Source organism: Syngnathus acus, chromosome 24 (assembly GCF_901709675.1).
Source record: "Syngnathus acus chromosome 24, fSynAcu1.2, whole genome shotgun sequence".
Taxonomy (NCBI): Eukaryota; Metazoa; Chordata; class Actinopteri; order Syngnathiformes; family Syngnathidae; genus Syngnathus; species Syngnathus acus.
Window position 1 is genome coordinate 7866552 of NC_051108.1, and position 18096 is coordinate 7884647.

Sequence of the window (18096 nt, forward strand, 5' to 3'; positions counted from 1 at the left end):
AACCCGATAGAACACCTCTGGGACTTAATGTTTTGGTCCATCATACGCCGCCAGGTTGCTCCTCAGACTTTACAGGAGCTCACTGATGCCCTCAGACAGATCTGGGAGGACATCTCACAAGACACCATCCGTCGTCTCATTAGAAGCATGCCACGACGTTGTCAAGCATGCATACAAGCTCGTGGGGGCCACACAAGATATTGAAAATAATTTTGAGTTGCAGAAATTGAATTTAGGCAAAAAGGACGAGCCTGCCATATCATTTTTTCACTTTGATTTTTGGGGTGTCTGTATACTGAGCCCTCTGTAAGTTGAAAACTTTTATTTCCATCAAAAGATGTGGGATCCTTTTGTTCCTGAGACATTAAACTGTCCATATCAGTATAGATATCCCCCCCCAAAAAATTAACCATTGAAATCTGATGTGTTTTCAAAGTGTTCCTTTAATTTTTTTGAGCAGTGTATGAGCAATAATATTATCAAACCATCTGTGTCACTCCAAATAATTAAATCCATCGATCTTCCTTTATGTCAACAATGCCGGGTGCGCGCAGCTGACGGCGCTTGCACTTCAAAATATTCCACAGGCCCATATAACGATATATAAATTATATATCAAATAACTATTATATAAGCAATAATATTATCAAACCATCTGTGTCACTCCAAATCATTAAATCCATCGATCAAATTCCTCGTCCTTTGTCAACAACGCCGCGCGTGCGCCCTGACGTCAGGCTCGTCGTTATTCCACAGATCTAGTATATAACTAGATTGTAGCATTAACAAAGTACAAGGAAAGACGTGGGTTTGGTAAACGGCTCTTTATTTAACAAAACAAAAGTTCAACGAGCCAACAACTACTGAACTGTGACGATAAAAACATATACAAGTTGCTACACGAAATAAAATATATCAAATAACTATAACATAAATAGTTCACCGCCACACGGCCCCAAGCACCGGCGTCGACTTCAAGGCGTGTGGCGGCGTGGACTTCCATCCCCGGAGGTGGCACTTCCAGCCACGAAGGTGGAAGAGAGCTCCATAGAATATGACCAGGCGTGTGTAAAAGCCATGTCCGAGCCCCATCCACCGTCCCCGGACAGCCACCCGGCCGAGCGCCGGTCCCCGACTTCCATCCACGGAGGTGAAAGAGAGCTCCGTAGAGTAGGACCAGGCGTGCATAAAAGCCATAATAGTTTTTCAAACCTTCTGTGTCACTCCAAATGATTAAATCCTTCAAACTCTTCGTCCTCCGTGTCACTTACAAACAAAGCCGCTAATGATGCCGGTAGTACGTGGGGCCCTTCATCATCTTTGTCATCCCATGATCGAATCTTTGTCCTTTATGTAAACAACCGCCGCGCGCTGACGTCACTTGAAATTCAAATTACAGTAATCCCTTCCTACATCGCGGTTCGTTTATCGCGGTTTCGTTTATCGCGGGGTGAACAAATTCACATATAAGTCGCTCCTCTGTATAAGTCGCCCCCCCACCCAAACTATGAAAAAACCCGTGACTTATAGTCCGAAAATTACGGTATTATTATTATTATTAGTGTGAAGGTGAAGACCTTCACACTATTGTTATTCCTGTCCTTTATTATTATTGTGTGAAGGCAATGGCCTTCACACATGTTATTCTACACCATTCTCTATTATTATTATCATTATTGTGTGAAGGCGATGGCCTTCACACGTTATTCTACACCATTCTCTATTATTATTATTATTATTATTATTGTGTGAAGGCGATGGCCACATATGTTATTCTACACCATTCACTATTATTATTGTGTGAAGGCGATGGCCTTCACACATATGTTATTCTACACCATTCACTTTATTATTGTGTGAAAGCGATGGCCTTCACACATGTTATTCTACACCATTCACTATTATTATTGTGTGAAGGCAAAGGCCTTCACATATTGTTATTCTACTTTATTATTATTGTGTGAAGGCGAAGTTATTCTACTTTATTATTATTAGTGTGAAGGTGAAGACCTTCACACTATTGTTATTCCTGTCCTTTATTGTGTGAAGGCGAAGGCCTTCACACATTGTTATTCTACTTCGCCTTCACACATTGTTATTCTACTTTATTATTATTATTGTGTGAAGGCGAAGGCCTTCACACATTCTTATTCTACTTTATTATTATTATTGTGTGAAGGCGAAGGCCTTCACACATTCTTATTCTACTTTATGCTACGTCTCGTCCCCAGCCGTGTTACTATGTGTCTCTGTCTTGGTTTCTGTCTGTGTGCTCGCCCCTCCCCTCCTGTGTGCCCATGATTAGTTTGATTATTCTCACCTGCCTCTTGTTACCTGTCATGTATATAAGTCCTGTCTGCCCCTCACGACCCGTCGGATCATTGTGTGTTGTTGTTGTCTTGATGTCTTTTGGTTCCTGTTGTCTTAATGTCTTCACGTTCTTTGTTTCGCGTCCCTGTCGGTTAGTCCTTTTGTTATTTCGTTAAGTCATGTCAGTTTGCCGAGTCTATTAGTTTGTTTTGCTGAATAAACCCTGGTCCAAGCTGCATTTGGTCGCCCTGCTCCATCCGATCCGTGACACTTTATTATTATTATGTGAAGGCGAAGGCCTTCACACATTGTTATTCTACTTTATTATTGTGTGAAGGCGAAGGCCTTCACACATTATTCTTCTACTTTATTATTAGTGTGAAGGTCTTCACCTTCTCACTATTGTTATTCCTGTCCTTTATTATTCCTTCACACATTGTTATTCTACTTTATTATTAATATGTGAAGGCGAAGGCCTTCACACATTGTTATACTACTTTATTATTAGTGTGAAGGTGAAGACCTTCACACTATTGTTATTCCTGTCCTTTATTATTAGTGTGAAGGTGAAGACCTTCACACTATTGTTATTCCAAAAATGTTCAATTGTGAAATTCACCACAAATTCTCCAAACTTTCATTTTACACTTCTATTTTCTACATTTCTCAAGTAATTCAACTCATTTCAACATCATTCGGCAGCATTCCCAAAGAAGTTATTCAAAGTCTTCACCTTCAAACGCAGTTTCATCATGACCAGTGATGCTTTCACAGACATTTATAGCCAAGAATAATTTTATTTGTGTTGTACTTCCACATTAACTGACCTGACAGAAGCATCATTTTAATAAAAATATTTTATTGTATTTTATTGACGGCCAGCTAAGCATTTAATCCCCAGAAATAATGGGAAAAAATGTCAAGGCATGCGTAAGATAGTCCTTTTAAAATTAAAAGTGAAGGCAGAATACTTTTGTTGCTGAAATCATTGTACAATATTCACACAGCCATATGTATTAATATAGTCTATCAAAGAAAAATATTTTCATAACCTCCATAATAAGGAATAAGGAAAGTGTGTGCGTGTGTGCGTGTGTGTGTGTTGTGTTGTGTGTGTGTGTGTGTGTGCGTGCGTGCGTGCGTGCGTGCGTGCGTGCGTGTGTGCGCGTGCGTGTGTTTATCTCTGGCAGGGAGGAGACTTCTTGTCGGGTGTCAGTGGAGCACAGTCCGTTTGTCCATGGCCTCACCAGTGAGAATGGAGAACTGCTGCTGAACGAGTGTGTTCATGTGACAGAGGGCACGAAAACAAGGGAGCGACACCTCTTCCTTTTCAATGATGTCATAATCTTCGCTAAAATCAAGTGAGATATCACGTATGAACAAATGATATGAAATTCCTGCTGTAGTTACACATGCAGGGTCAAAGGTCACACAATTGTACCCACAACATCGGTTTACTTCATTACCCATCACTCACATACTCCAAAAATCAACCCGCAAAAGAGCAATTTTAGCTTGGAATCGACACAGACTCTTACATAATTGGACTCCGAACCACTAAACCACCAATCCAAACCACTCCCACCACCACATATTTTCCAAAATGATTCATACTCTTTTTCAGTTTATGCACATCCCAATTTCTAAGTTTATAGTTGACTACAAATAGATTATACATATAGAAATTTCCTGGATACTTTAGAATGGTACTACAGACTTCCTCAAAATTGTCTCATACGAATAATGTTCTAAATTGTTTCAGCTTAATTATTGGCAATATGATTTCCATCTACTCTATAATAAATAGAATAACATATAACTGGTTTGTCAAATTCCAACACTCCGTCAGGATACCTACATTTGTTGAACATTTCTACCATACAAAGAAGATTTCCTAATGAAAAAAAAATACTATATATCATTTTTTACTGTCATCTTATGTTTAAAGGAGTATCAGAATAGGTGTGTAAAAGGGGAAGTAAAGGCAAATTGGGTGTTTTTAGACTTTATATGCAGACTGCTAGGGAATCTCCACGTAGACCAACCGCCTTTATTTAGTCACCGTGACTCAACTCAACAGAAACCCCTTACATAGGAGAAACTTTGTTTTCTTACTAAATAACAGAATGTCTTTTTAGTGTTCTTGATTCTGTTATAATATCAAAAAGGGTTGCTTTCCAGGTTTAAAAAATAATAATTGTGAGTAAATACACAAATAGAGTGGGTATCAACAGTTTCATGCCTGAGTCAAAGTGGAAGAAAGTTTTGAAGTTCCAAAGTGGGAGGCAAGTTGCATACAATTCTCTACCGCAGTCTTCCCACTGTTCCAGTAGGGACGCATATCATGGCGCACAGTAATTACTGTAAATTGACATGTTGAGATGTTTCTGTTGTTGACAACTTGTATTGTGAAACGCCCTTGTGGATATTCAGAGCTTATTGATTTTGGAAAATTGCAGCAAATGTTCTCTTCTGCTCGTTTGCAGGTCGATGTCCAGCTATCGCCTCAAGCATCGAGTGATACTGGAGGACATCTGGCTTCACAATTTCCAAGATGAGGCAGAGGATGATGAGGGGACAGAGGAGGATGCGGATCTCGGCGTGACCCTTGCCTTAGCCTGGGCCCTTACTTTTTGTCTAGTGTCTTTTTGGTGAGTTGACACTCAGCAACGGCTAATAGTAAGCACTCACCTGATCTGCGGCCTTCATAAAAATAGGGAAATAGCAAAGAGAAAGTTTACTCGATGATCACAAGACAACATGTTGCAAAATAGGAATGGTTAGACCTCACTTTTACAAAGAACAAAAAGTCAACATTGCATGATATACTCCACTACGTCAATTATGTAGCTAACGTGGGTTCGAGCCCACAGTTCGAAAAGTGTGGGCACCTTTCACTTTCCACAGATAAGCTGCAAGGAAGGTGGGGAAGTGGAAGTTGTTTGGTTGGGGGTCGCCGTGACGCAGCTTCCTGTTCCCATGACTGACTTGAGTTACACTTTCCACTTAATCAAAAGAACTCCGTGACAGCTCGCGTGATCTCATTGCTCATTTGATTCTCATGCTGTGGATTCATGTTGTGATTTGCCTTGCAGTTCTCCTGATGTGAAGGCAGACTGGTGTGATACCCTCCACAGGTTGGTTGATGCTGTTTTGTTTTGGGTGCTTACATAAAAGCTTACATGGACTCCAGCAGGATTGTGAATCAACTTAGGTTAGGTTGCTCAAGTGGTCCTGAAATGTATTTAATGTGTTAAATAAAAAGTGAAATTTTGCAGTAAAATCCAAGCGGCAAGAGCCAGGGCTGGTTGTGCCTCCTCATGTCCGGACATCCTCATGAAGGTGTTAGGTGGCATCACTGCAGTAAGTACTGCTACAGTTGGTACAGAATAGAAAGGGTTAGCTTAAAAATTCTGACCGATTATTTCTCTGTCTATCATTTAGACTAAAACTCTCATTGGAGGTGGCATGGAGCAGTTTGAAAACTTTGATGTAAGTTGCAAAATAAATGTAACATTTTTAACCATTTTAGGAACCTGAATTAATTACATACATTAAAGATATAAAACAAATCTCAAAACATTTTTTTTTAAACTATGTGGAACTTAAAATTTTGTCATATTTTGAGTCGATGAGTTCTCATCGGCACTGTGGTAGGTTGGTAAGGAATAAGCCTTCCTTCTGCCACCCTATTTGCATTTCCATGTTCCTCTTTCATCCTCAATAACGGTTTTATTTTGTTGCCAGGGAGATGTAAATAGTTCGTCCCAATTGCTGAATAACCAAGAGGACAAGCTGATGCAGACGCTTGGTGAGTTGAGATCAACTTCCTTTTTTTTTTAAATGTTCCTCAATGGCAAGTGTGCAAAAGGGTGGGGCCCCACAGCGAGTGCCAGATGTGCCGTGGCACAAAAGCAAAGTTGAAAACCACATGCACAGAGGGAGGAAATAGACAAGTGTAAAGACTCTCTGTCACTTTGGAACTCCTTGCACACGACACGTTTAGAATGAGTTGAGTTTCAGTAAAATGCGTACCTTTGTCGAGCTGATGGATGGAACGTTATTGATCCCAGCAGAAACGAAATGGAACTTAGTGAGGAAGCTGAGGAAGGGCTCCAGTTTCATCAGCAGAGCAGCTCAAGCGGACGCCAAGACTCAGCTTTTTGGACGGCCCCTCTGCAAAGTGTGCCCAGATGACAACTCTCTCCCTAAACCCATCACAGTAAGTCATTCATTTGATCCCTTTCATGTAATTAAGATGTTGTCGCTTAATTATCACAAGAAATCATCTAAGCACAATTATTGTACACTTTAGCTTTTAAAATTCCATTCCCAATCACACAACAATGTTGACATGGTAATAAAAGCTTGATTCCTCCGACCAGGAGATACTGGTGTTGCTGAGGAAAAGGGGGCCGTCCACAGAGGGAGTGTTTCGGAAGCCGTGCAACAACAAGAACATGAGGGAGCTCAGAGAAAGGCTCAACAACGGCCTGGAAGTGGACATGAAGGCACAACCTGTTGCTCTGCTGGTCGGGCTGCTCAAAGTATGACCCTCTTCTGGTTACATTAACTTACTCAATATGGACATGATTGTGCTTTCTTTTCTGCAGGTACAATGTGTAGCACTTAAGTCTAAATTTTGCCTATTATTATTTTAATTAGAGTTTTTTAAAAGAACTTCCCAGGAGCCTGCTGGTGTGTAACCTTTACAAAGATTGGATGACTGCTCTGGAGATGGAAGATAGCCAGCAGAGAGAACACGAGCTCAGAAGGTGGGCCAATGAGTCTCAGTGACATCATCATTACTCTCTGTGAATAATGACGTATTCAAGAAAGGTAGTAAATGACATTTAATTTGTTAGCATTGGTTAGCCCTAAACTCAAAACCACTTCTCTTTTCTGAGTTTAAAAAAAAAAAAGTTTACTGTCGCCCCCCCACCTCACCCTCCTTCCTCTTATCAGTGTGGGAGACAAACTCCCCAGGCCCAACAAACTCCTCCTGCAGCACCTCGTCTGCGTCCTCCATCACATCCTTGACAATGTTGAGCACAACAAGATGGACGCCTACAACCTGGCGGTGTGCATCGCGCCGACCTTGCTGCAGATGGAGGTCATCCCGCTAGATGATCAGAAGGAGACGATGAAAAAGGTAGAAATGTGCGTCATGTTCTTCGGTACAGGAAACCTTGACATGTTGCAATATTTAGATTTTTTTTTTTATGCTGCAGGTCACAAAGCTCACTCAGTTCCTGATTGAACATTGTGAGATCCTCGGAGATAATATCCCGCACCTCCTGGATACTGATGAAGGTACGCGAAAAATGAGTTCTCAGGTATTCGCAGAGCTGCACAATCATTAATGAATCATTTGTCTTGCAGACTCGGTATCCTCCCAGCACCATGACTCGGCGTACGACAGTACCGATCCGGACGGAGACGGTGAGGTCGGGAGAAGCGGATCGTCCCCCTCCCTCAGCCTCAGCGTCACAATTTCAACATGCTCATCCGACGTCGTCTTCAATTCCAAGCCTGCCGTGACCCGTCGCTGCTCCGAGCCCATCATCCTTCCCTTTGTGGACGAGGTGAACCTCTGTGGCCATTCCCGGAGTCACGATGACTGCTCTGTTGAGAACTTTGTGGAGCAGTCTTTGAAAAAGCAGATCTCTGAGGGTTCCTTCTGGCAGCGACCTGGGTCGTCTTTGTCAAAACTGAGCAGCTGCTCCAACTTAGACCGGTTTAGCTACATAGGGAATCAAAGGATGGGTTGCTCGAGCTCTTCCCTGGAGAGCGCTGCCTCCCACCAATCCGAGGGCTCGGTATTCACCAGCTCCCCAGCGGGCTCGCCCCCATGCTCAAGGAGAACAAACCACAGCGAGGTGGCACCTCCTAGGCTTCAACAGGACTTAACCGGTTTGAATTCAGATGAGATGAAGCGTTCAAGCTCATTGAGAGCCGCCTGTAAGGTCCTGCTGCGCACAAGGAGCTTAGGCTTTGGCAGGCACAGTCTGAAGAAGGAACGCCACAATGACAAGGTTTGTGAACCACTTCAAGAGGACTCTCAAAGTGAAGCGCTCTCTCCGGCCCAGCCCAAGCGCCGACCGCTGTCAGCCATTGAGGTTTTCAGGCAGGTAGACAGTAGGCTGCCCTGCAGGCCGCCCCCGTACGAGCAGGCGGTGCACAGCGTGCCTCTTGCACCGGAGTACGCTTCCATGACTGTGTATGACGCCATTGCTCTGGAGCGGAGGTCCTGCCCATCTTTTGAGAATTATTCCTTCCAACAGAGGTACCTTGACCTCCATTACACGCAAGAGGCGCTAGATAGTGTTGAGCACAAGCCGGTCTTCCGACAGAGGGCCATGTCCGAGTCAGTGTCTGGTCGACACGAGGCCGTGTCACAGAGCCAATCTGTGTTTGAGGAATTTCCATATGCTAAAGAGTCCTACGTTTGAGCAACCATCAAACGGACACACAGAAATGACTTCTTACGCATTTCTCCAAGGCACAAAACCTGTGGTTCCAGGGTCATTTGTCCTGCTTTTGTCCGGAATTGGATTGCCTCCTGATAATTGGGCCTTAGCAGGACATGGCGCCCCAATTGCTCTCCTACGGTCATTCATTTTGTACTATGACATAACTCGACAACCTCATGACCAAGGGACTGTGTTTCCAGGCTCCAGTTTTTCAAAAGGAACATTTCATTATTTCTATCTCCGGTGACACTCAGCTGGAGAATTGCATGCACTATGCAAGACGTTTATTTTGAATTTCAGCTATGTTCTACTGGTATATGAATACCACATGTATAAATGTACATGCCATACCTGAGTAGTACTATTATAAAATACAACTTTATTTGTAGATATTTAGTACTTTTAGCTAAAATGAAGCTATGAAAGAATGTCTTTTTGTTTTGGCTGTAATATTTAGTGTCGCATGTGCAAAAGTCTTTGGCCACCACAAATAGTGTGTTAACATTGTCCATCTTCTTGCCAGCCATACACAAAAGTGAACTGTTATGTACTTGTATAACAAATGATCATGTATGGTTATTTTTGCAATGCTAAACAACACTACAATAATGGCCATAAACCTTTGAACTTTTTATAAATAGAGTAGAGAGTCAAGTATGTTTTGTTGCTTGCTTGTTGTGATGGACTTTTTATTCCACTACATTGAATGAAAGACTGAGCAGCATGGATTACAGCAGCAGGGAGTAGATAAGACAGGGGAATTTTGTCAAACTTTTATGTTTGAAAAACTAGTGTCAAGATCAACTTCCCTTTACTATGTAGGTTATGCAACAGGAGTAATTGAGAACGCTGTGTTCTGACGCATACGATCAAAAAGAAGGAAACCAGAGAGGGTCACATGGACAGATTTGGTTTTTCTCTGAATTGTTGTTTCTCCTTATGACCTCAAATGAGCTTCCTTCCGTGTTTGATAACAGCAAATCGCTTTAATTCAAGATAAACTGATTATCATTGACATCTAAAAGATTGCATTTCATATTTAGGCTTATTACACCAACTGTATAGTAAAGCTATGCAGCAAAATAAGCTAACTTTATGCTGAACACTAAAAACGCATTCCTGCATTGTAACTCCCTATTTGAAACAAATAAAAGTTTTCCACTGATGGAAAACTGTTAAATAGAAAGGTAGTGCTCATGACTCAGCTGCTCAAGTGTCTGTGTACTAACAGCATTATATGATAGCACATCAACGCTTGACTGGCACAGTGAGCTTGTTAGCCAACTAGAATTGTCATTCTCGGTACATTGTACATTCTGTTCCGTTTCACTGAGAGCATATGTGTACATATGGCACATTTATTGGTAGTATTCATTTTTGTAAATCTGTACGATAGACAGAGAATTTTGGTGTAGGTTTGTTAAAAGGTGAATTATTTACTAATCAAGAAATAAACAGGTGAAGATTTGTGCATTTTCACACCTGAAATACTCCATAGCGCAAGTAAAGCAAATAAGTGATTTTGCCATATGTTCCCTTTTAACACATTGAGTAGGGTCGTGAATGCATGAACATTAATTTAAATAAATGACTCAATTGTGCCTTTTGATTTTGTGAGATGGATGTCTGGAGTACATACAAAGAGGATGCTGCGAGTACGGGAAAAAAAATGATTGTGTGGACCATGCCCTGTCTTTTGCATAATCTCAATGGCAGACTAATGAGACAAGGGCATACCAGACATTTAGCCATCAATGCAGCTTAATAAGTGCCTGTTCAAGCATAAACAATGTGACAGAAATGAAGGCACTCATCTGAGCACAAATGTATGATTTCTTTCAATGTTGACCAAAACACATGGCCCTAACAAGGTGACCTGCTGTGTTTGGCTATTTGTGAATGGTGTGAATATTGTGCTTGCTTCGATAGAAATATTACATAACTGTGATTATTGGAACGGCTGGTTATGTAACAACTACAGTAGTGATGTGCATTCCAGTTATTTTAGGTGAACTGGATCTTTAGAATCAGTTCACTCAAAAGAGTCGTTCAAACGAATCGTTCAATGATTCACTCACTGAGTGATTCGTGAGTGAATCACTCACTGAGTGAATCACTCACAGATTCGTTCGTTGGTGAACGGGAAGTTACGTCACTGACTCGTAAGGTGCCTCCAGAGGCGTAGCCAGGAATTTTTCCAGTAGGGGCGCACGCCCACAGGAAAGAAAATCGAACATCACCCACACCGTTCGCTGATCGCTAAAACAACATCCGGGTCCGGGAGGCAAACGGTGAATGGATAACATCGCGCACATAGAATAGCGCAAGCACATTTGCGCAAGACCGAAAGAAAAAAACGGCATGAAAATGAAGAATCGAAAAAGCTCGATTTTTTTCAACCGGGGCGCAGGGAGTCCTAACCGGGGCGCCGCCCCGGCTCGCCCCGGCTTGGCTACGCCTCTGGGTCCCTCCTCCATCTAACGCTTGCTGGCGCTGCTGATTGGTCTGCACGAGTGAGTGACAGACATTTACAAAACCATTTACTGCCGACACACGTTATGCCGACATTGATGTTTTAATTTTGTATTTGTTGGCTTGTAGTTGATGGTGTTATTATACCGAATGTGTTTGCGTTTTAATAAAAGGCTGAAAAAACCCCGTTATGCCGACATTTGTTATTTTGAGGGGCACCAACTCATACAACAACGTAAAACACATATACATATTGTCATATAAAGCGGTTAACCAAATGTCTGATTTTTATGTTTTAATAGGCGAGTATAAAAACAAGGAATAAAAAAACTAGATAAGTTTTAACATAAATGTTTATTAATAATAATAATAAATTCACGACTCGTTCGTGAACGGGAAGTTACGTCACTGACTCGTAAAGTCCCTCCTCCATCTAACGCTCGCTGGCGCTGCTGATTGGTCTTCACGAGTGAGTGAGTGAGTGAGTGAGTGAGTGAGTGAGTGAGTGAGTGAGTGAGTGAGTGAGTGAGTGAGTGAGTAACAGACAGCACTGCTGCTATGCTATTGCCAGCCGACACACGTTATGCCGACATTGATATTTTAATTTCGTATTTGTTGGCTAGTAGTTGATGGTGTTATTATACCGAATGTGTTTATGTTTGTGTCTGAATAAAAGGTTGAAAAAAAAACCGTTATATCGACATTTGTTAATTTTGGGGACACCAACTCATATAACAACGTAAAACACATACATATTGTCATATAAAGCAGTTAACCAAATGTCTGATTTTTATGTTTTGAATGGCGAATATAAAAATAAGGAATAAAACACCAGACAAGTTATAACATAAATGTTTATAATAATAATAATAATAATAATAATAATGATAATAAAAGTAGTCCAGGGCTGTGGACTCGGTCGGATTTTTGCACCAAGTCCGAGTCCGAGTCCGGCCTCTTGACCACCGAGTCCGAGTCCGGCTGTCCATTTTTTCTGTTAATTCATGTGACTGCTTAGTCTTTATTCAAGGCTAATTTAGATCAAAATCTAAATAATTACAACAGTTTTGTGATGGCTTTGTCTTTATTAAACATATAAACGAATACAATAAACAGATACTTTCAAGTTTCAATTCAACGACTTGAGTTTGTTCTTAGGAACAAAATCGCCTCAACCAAGTCAGCCTTCATCGCGCCGCGCTGATCAGACATGATAAACTTGAGCCCGGAAAACAGGCGCTCTACGCTGACTTGGCTGATTGGCATTGCTGTTAGTGTCTGACGCGCATTCTCAGCAGCATGATGAAAATAAAATTGAACGTATTTTTTTTTATTGTCGGACTCGGTGGACTCGGTCAAAATCAGCACCGAGTCCGAGTCCGGCAAAAAATGCCCGAGCCCGACCGAGTCCGAGTCCCCGAGTCCGAGTCCACAGCCCTGAAAAGTACATTTCAAACCAGCAATCTAATGTGGAACTGCAGTCGATATATTGGATAACATTTAGGCATATATATGCATACACGTTATTTAAAACCTACTATAAGTAAATCGTAAATCTACATTCTGTCTTCCATAGTTCACGCCAGGAGACGCAACATATTCACTGACTGATCCGTTGATGCACAAGAAGGCATTTCACTCATTGACTCGTTCGCGAACGGGAAAGCCAGGATTCGTTCCCTCACTGATCCGTTCTCGCGGTGAACTGGAAATGCGAATCGCTCAGTGAGTGATTCACTCAGTGGAGTGATTCGTTCACTCAGATTCGTTCGTTGGTGAACGGGAAATGTAATTCACGACTCGTTCGTGAACGGGAAGTTACATCATTTTCTTCTTCGTTTTGTTTTGCGGCGAGGTAGCACCAGCTTCAATGGGCATTACTGACACCTACTGGTTGAAGTTATATATGAGAGGAAAAAAAGAGAGTGAACGAATCACTTCCTAAAGTGATTCGTTCACTCTCGTTCACTGAAAGGAGTCGTTGTTTGATCGAATCGTTCACTCACGAGCCAACACTAAACTACAGACGTGCAAATGTGTGCAGAATGCTCAAATCCATACTACCACTAATGCCAGTTAACATTATTTTGGCCGAGTGATCATTAATGAGTTCAAAATATACACATATAAACCCTACTAAAATATCTTGAAATTTCGTAGGGATTTGTAGCTTTCTGCCAAATTTGCTAAAAATAGTATGAAGTGGTCCATGGTGTTGGAACCTAGCGCCATATAAACACGGACTTTTCCTTGACCGTTCATTACGACACTAGCATCACTTTGCGGTTACGGTTGTTATTTTTTACTTCCTTGGTTACGGTTACTAAGGTAGCTTGTTGCTGCTGCTGACGTCCTCGCAATCGAGCAAGCATTATTGCATAAAACGCAACAAGTAGATTTAACTTCGTTTTTTTGTTTGAAACAATGTCTTTTGTTTCACATTGCCAGAAAGACACAAAGGCAACGTACACTTTCTCGAGTCGGCCCAGGCCTGTGGAGAACCGCTCCAAATACAGAGAAAAGCCGACAGAAAAGTATGTATATTTTCAAAAATGCAAATTTTTGCGCTCACTTTTGTTGCTGGTATTGTTAATGAAAAATAGTGAAACGAGATAAATTATGTTTTTAAAAATGCAAACTTTTACGCTCACTTTTGTTGCTGGTATTTATAACAAGTTAATGCGTGAAACGATAAAAATGATCTTTTTTTGTGGGAAAAAAGACAAATGCAAATTTTGAAAATTGTATATTCTAACAAACTGCTGATAAACAGTGTTAATTTTGTGTTATTACAATACCTCGAGAATATTTTGACCCAATTAATCATTACTAGAATTCTTACTTTCACGTCTTTGTCTATACTACATGAATTGTTGAACTCTTGACTTTAATGCTCTTTCTCTTTAATGCTCTCTTTCCACAGCATGGGATATAACACAATCTTTCCGCAGCATGGGATATAACACAACATGCCAAGCCTTTAATTTACATTTTGTCTACAGGGCACACAGTACTTATGGAAACATCATGTATGATCGCCGTGTCATCAGGGGAAACACTTATGCCCAACGCTTTCTATCAACTGTAAGTATATAAATTACATTGGACTTACAAATAGGGGTGCACAAAAACATTTTGGTGTGGTTCTCAAAATTGGAGCTCATCTTTTCCCGACCTATCATGAATTCAAAAGGAACGTATGGCCCAGGGGTCTCATTTACAGCACAGTGGAGGGAAGCGAGGAATTTGCCTTGGTAGTGATTTGTGCAACATTCTTATTTCCTGTGCAAATGTACAGATGGTGCAGGAAGACCTCGCTGAAATGCAAAGACACCAAGAAATAAGGAGGGCCACAGTTCAAAAAAAGAAAACCAAGGAACAGCTGCGGTCTTCCACTCCGGAGGCCGTACAAGGCAGAACGCACAATGTTGTGCAAACGGGTGAATTGTTTTCCTATCAACTTTGGAGCACGTTTGTCAGTCATTCCTCAGTCCATGATGGGAATATACATTTCTGTTTCTTTTCAGAACTTTATCTGGAAGAGTTGAGCTACAACATTGAGGTTTCACACATCGAGTGTCAAACTGATCCTCTCCTGGACAGACCAGCAACGCCGCTTTTTATACCCGCCAAATCGGGCAACGATGTTGCAACACAAATAGTAGAGGGGGAGGTACGCACGCATAAAAAAAATTCTCCACAATCTCTCATGTCAAACATGAGCAATACAAGTACTGGTATTTTTTTAGATTGAAATCACATTCAAAGTTTTTACTTTTCAAAGACTCCTCCCGGCAACACTGCAGTAACCCAATGCGCAGCATAAACTCAGTTTTCAGTTTTCAACACACGCCAAGAAGGAACACATTAATCTGAACGTCTTCTATTCTGTCACGTTGCTTTGATGTTACACTACTTAAATCCCACTTAACAAAACTGTTGGTAGCCTATTCATATTATCCGTCTCTTCAATTTGTCTTTAATTTCTCATTTCTGGCTATAGTCCCATGGATCCTAAATTATTCTGTTATGTAGTCAAAGAAGGAACTGCTGTGGAGATCATGAGCCTATTCTTGTCTATAATTATCTTTCCAATCTCATGAGACTCACCTTTGCTTCCTCTAGTCAATATTTAGTGTGATACATAGATCAACTGAAGGCTTTTAATCATTTTTTAATGATTTTGTTGAAAAGCAATGTCTTCATTGTCTTCATGTTTTCATTGGTTATTTTTTATTCCATTTTAATTTCTTACTTTTGTCAGATTCAATTTAGATTTAAATGGGACAGAAGGGTACCAAAAATCTTACCCACGTGTGTACGTACTCCAGATCAGATTTAGACTTTGCAGCAATATACCATGCAGGGTGCAACCTGTACTATATTTCTACATTTAACAGCTTTAAGTGTCTTCCGCAGTTGTTCGACTTTGACAGAGAAGTGCAGCCCTTGCTGGAGGTGCTGGTGGGGAAGACCATTGAGCAGTCTCTGCTGGAGGTGATGGAGGAGGAGGAGCTGGCCTGTCTGAGGACCCAGCAGAGGGCCTTTGAGGAGCTCCGCAATGCCGAGTTGGCTGAGCTGCAGCGCCTACAGGAGCGAGAGAGGCGCCACAGGGAGGAAAAGGTATGCCTTTTTGATTTGTTTGTTACCTGAGACCTTTAATGAAATTTGCATATATTTCTCAATGACTACTTAAACATTTCAGAAATTTAAAATCTATTTTCTCAAGCTTTTAGGACAAAAGCTTGAGAAAATAGATTTTAAATTTAAGAATAGGAATTCTAGGTTACCAAGATTCGAACCCAGAACCTCTCATTAACCACTAGATCACTGTGCAGCCTGTTCCTAAGTTTAGAAAAGTATGCCAATTATAAGTTTTGTTACGTTTTCTTTTATTGGGAGGGCTCGCGAAGTGTGATGCTGTTCTACTTCACTTAAGTGGTTGAGGAGTGGCAATGAGCCAAACAGTCAGCAGAGGTCAGCAATGGACAGTTTTATATTTGAAATCTAACTGCTAAGAGTGGGCGAAGAATGACTTTGGTGTCAAGGTGAGTGGTGGCTTTCAAATGTGTATTAAATTCATGAGCGTTATGTATGAGTGATTAAAAGCATTCTTAAATGTTATTTGAGCGACTTTGGAGAATGAAACCACTGTTGCAATGTGAGATGTGAAACAAAAACAAAAATATTTGCAGCAAAGTCACTATTCTGCTAGATATGTGTTTACACAGAAAATGTTTTTTCTCCTGATGTTAGATTTTTTTTTTTTGAAATCTAGCAGTAATTCCCAATGAGTGCAAACATTTTAAAAAATGCTGGCTGGTACTAATAAAACATTTTCTCCAGGAGCGCCGTATTGCCCAACAGAGGGAAGCACTAAGGATGGAAAAAGAGACTGTGGAAAAGATTGCAGCACAAGCCTACACCCAGCAGTACTTGGCTGATCTTGTCCCAACAGTTTTTAAGTCCCTCAGGATCAACGGCTACTTCTATGACCGAGTGGAGAAAGGTGGATAACACCATCACTAGTGAGGTCATATTTTATGGAAGCTTCTAAAAGTGTTCTGTGTGCTTAATTTCAGATATTGAGAGAAACCTTTTCCCATGGCTAATGGCTGAGGTGAACAACAAATTAGAAAAGAGAAATACTGCAAGGCAAATACTGGATAGTAAGTATTTCCCAAAAAATCTGGACTAGTTGCATTTCTTTACCTTGCCACCCTAAACATAACATTTGCATGTACCTTAAACGTTTAAAGGGTTACACTGCCACCTAGTGTAGTTGTGTGATTCAATAATTAACTTTTCTTGTCCGTTTCAGCAATCATCCATGATGTGGCCCTGAAAAAACTTCCTCTCTATACACAATTAGAATCACGGCTAGAGACGTCGAGGCTTGTATTCTTAAAAAAATAAAAATAATAATGACCATGTTTGTGATTAACATGTAACGTAAAGAGACACTTTGTCTTAGGCATGCAGTGTTCTAGCCCCTACTTGCAAAGTTTTATCATATTTCTTTATATTTCATAATGATCTCTTCTAAAATTGCAACATAATCCAATCATGCATAAAAATAACTCAGTTGTAACACATGTAGGTCGTGCTACCTACCTTTGTTGTGAACGTACCAATATGGATTAAAACCTGTAACTGTTAAAGAATACAAGGGAATGATTCTGGTTTATTTAATACTATAATGCCAACAAATACAGGTCCATTGACATCATATAGCTATAATGACGCATGAATGACGTGAGGAGTATCGTTCGTAATAAAGAAAGAAAAAAGTAAAGAAACAAAGCAAAAATAGGCGTAGTTGTCATGACCATGCCCATTGGATAAGGCAAGCACTTTCTTGAAGATTTTAAATTATATTTATCATAAATTACACAGCTTCCTGTATTTTTGGATTTACGTACCACAATAAAAGTACTGGACGACGGATTGACAATGCAAATCATGCAGAGTTGTTCATTTGGTGGAAAGAAACATGTAAGAAAATCGCTTAGTGTATAATCATCGCATTCACTTACATTTATTGGCTATTTACAAAATGTTAGATATAGGCGTTTACATTTATTTTGAAACCCAATCCTTGTCGTTTCCTGCGCTTCTTTTGCTCGGATATTGCGAGCTTGTCAGTCGTGGACCTCATTCATTGTTGACGATGAATGTCACCCGCACTAGCGCAAAGAGGTTCCCTTCAGACGGCTTGCAGTAACACCCAAGAGGCCCAAACTTGTTCCAACTCTTGTTCGCTCTCGACGAAGGTACCGTGACTACACGGGGGTCTGACTAATATTATCCCCTTCTCGGGCGAAAGGCGACTAAACGACAC

The 18096-nt window shown here is 40.9% G+C and overlaps 2 protein-coding genes and 1 long non-coding RNA gene across 3 annotated transcripts; 2 read left to right on the plus strand and 1 right to left on the minus strand.

The window, feature by feature from the left end:
- The first annotated feature begins 4663 nt into the window (after positions 1-4663).
- tagapb (T cell activation RhoGTPase activating protein b) lies at positions 4664-9323 on the plus strand. The gene is made up of 11 exons (XM_037244807.1): positions 4664-4961; positions 5406-5447; positions 5589-5673; positions 5755-5802; positions 6058-6121; positions 6387-6532; positions 6696-6857; positions 6976-7085; positions 7276-7462; positions 7542-7623; positions 7693-9323. The coding sequence occupies exons 1-11, from the start codon at positions 4801-4803 to the stop codon at positions 8760-8762; spliced, it is 2157 nt and encodes a 718-aa protein (XP_037100702.1). The 5' UTR covers positions 4664-4800; the 3' UTR covers positions 8763-9323.
- Positions 9324-13578: 4255 nt separating this feature from the next.
- rsph3 (radial spoke head 3) lies at positions 13579-18093 on the plus strand. The gene is made up of 8 exons (XM_037244816.1): positions 13579-13789; positions 14258-14339; positions 14554-14695; positions 14783-14928; positions 15675-15878; positions 16602-16764; positions 16838-16924; positions 17077-18093. The coding sequence occupies exons 1-8, from the start codon at positions 13680-13682 to the stop codon at positions 17169-17171; spliced, it is 1029 nt and encodes a 342-aa protein (XP_037100711.1). The 5' UTR covers positions 13579-13679; the 3' UTR covers positions 17172-18093.
- Positions 14214-17507, minus strand: LOC119118074. The gene is made up of 2 exons (XR_005096645.1): positions 17370-17507; positions 14214-15842 (listed from the first exon to the last, which is right to left on the minus strand). It is a non-coding gene; the product is annotated as an uncharacterized LOC119118074 (long non-coding RNA).
- Positions 18094-18096: the final 3 nt, after the last annotated feature.

Coding starts and splice junctions, on each gene's coding strand:
- tagapb (XM_037244807.1), top strand. CDS start 4,801: ATGTCCAGCTATCGCCTCAAGCATCGAGTGATACTGGAGGACATCTGG. Junction 4,962..5,405: donor TTTTGTCTAGTGTCTTTTTG/GTGAGTTGACAC, acceptor TTTGCCTTGCAG/TTCTCCTGATGTGAAGGCAG. Junction 6,122..6,386: donor CAAGCTGATGCAGACGCTTG/GTGAGTTGAGAT, acceptor TGATCCCAGCAG/AAACGAAATGGAACTTAGTG.
- rsph3 (XM_037244816.1), top strand. CDS start 13,680: ATGTCTTTTGTTTCACATTGCCAGAAAGACACAAAGGCAACGTACACT. Junction 13,790..14,257: donor AGAGAAAAGCCGACAGAAAA/GTATGTATATTT, acceptor TTTTGTCTACAG/GGCACACAGTACTTATGGAA. Junction 16,925..17,076: donor TGCAAGGCAAATACTGGATA/GTAAGTATTTCC, acceptor TGTCCGTTTCAG/CAATCATCCATGATGTGGCC.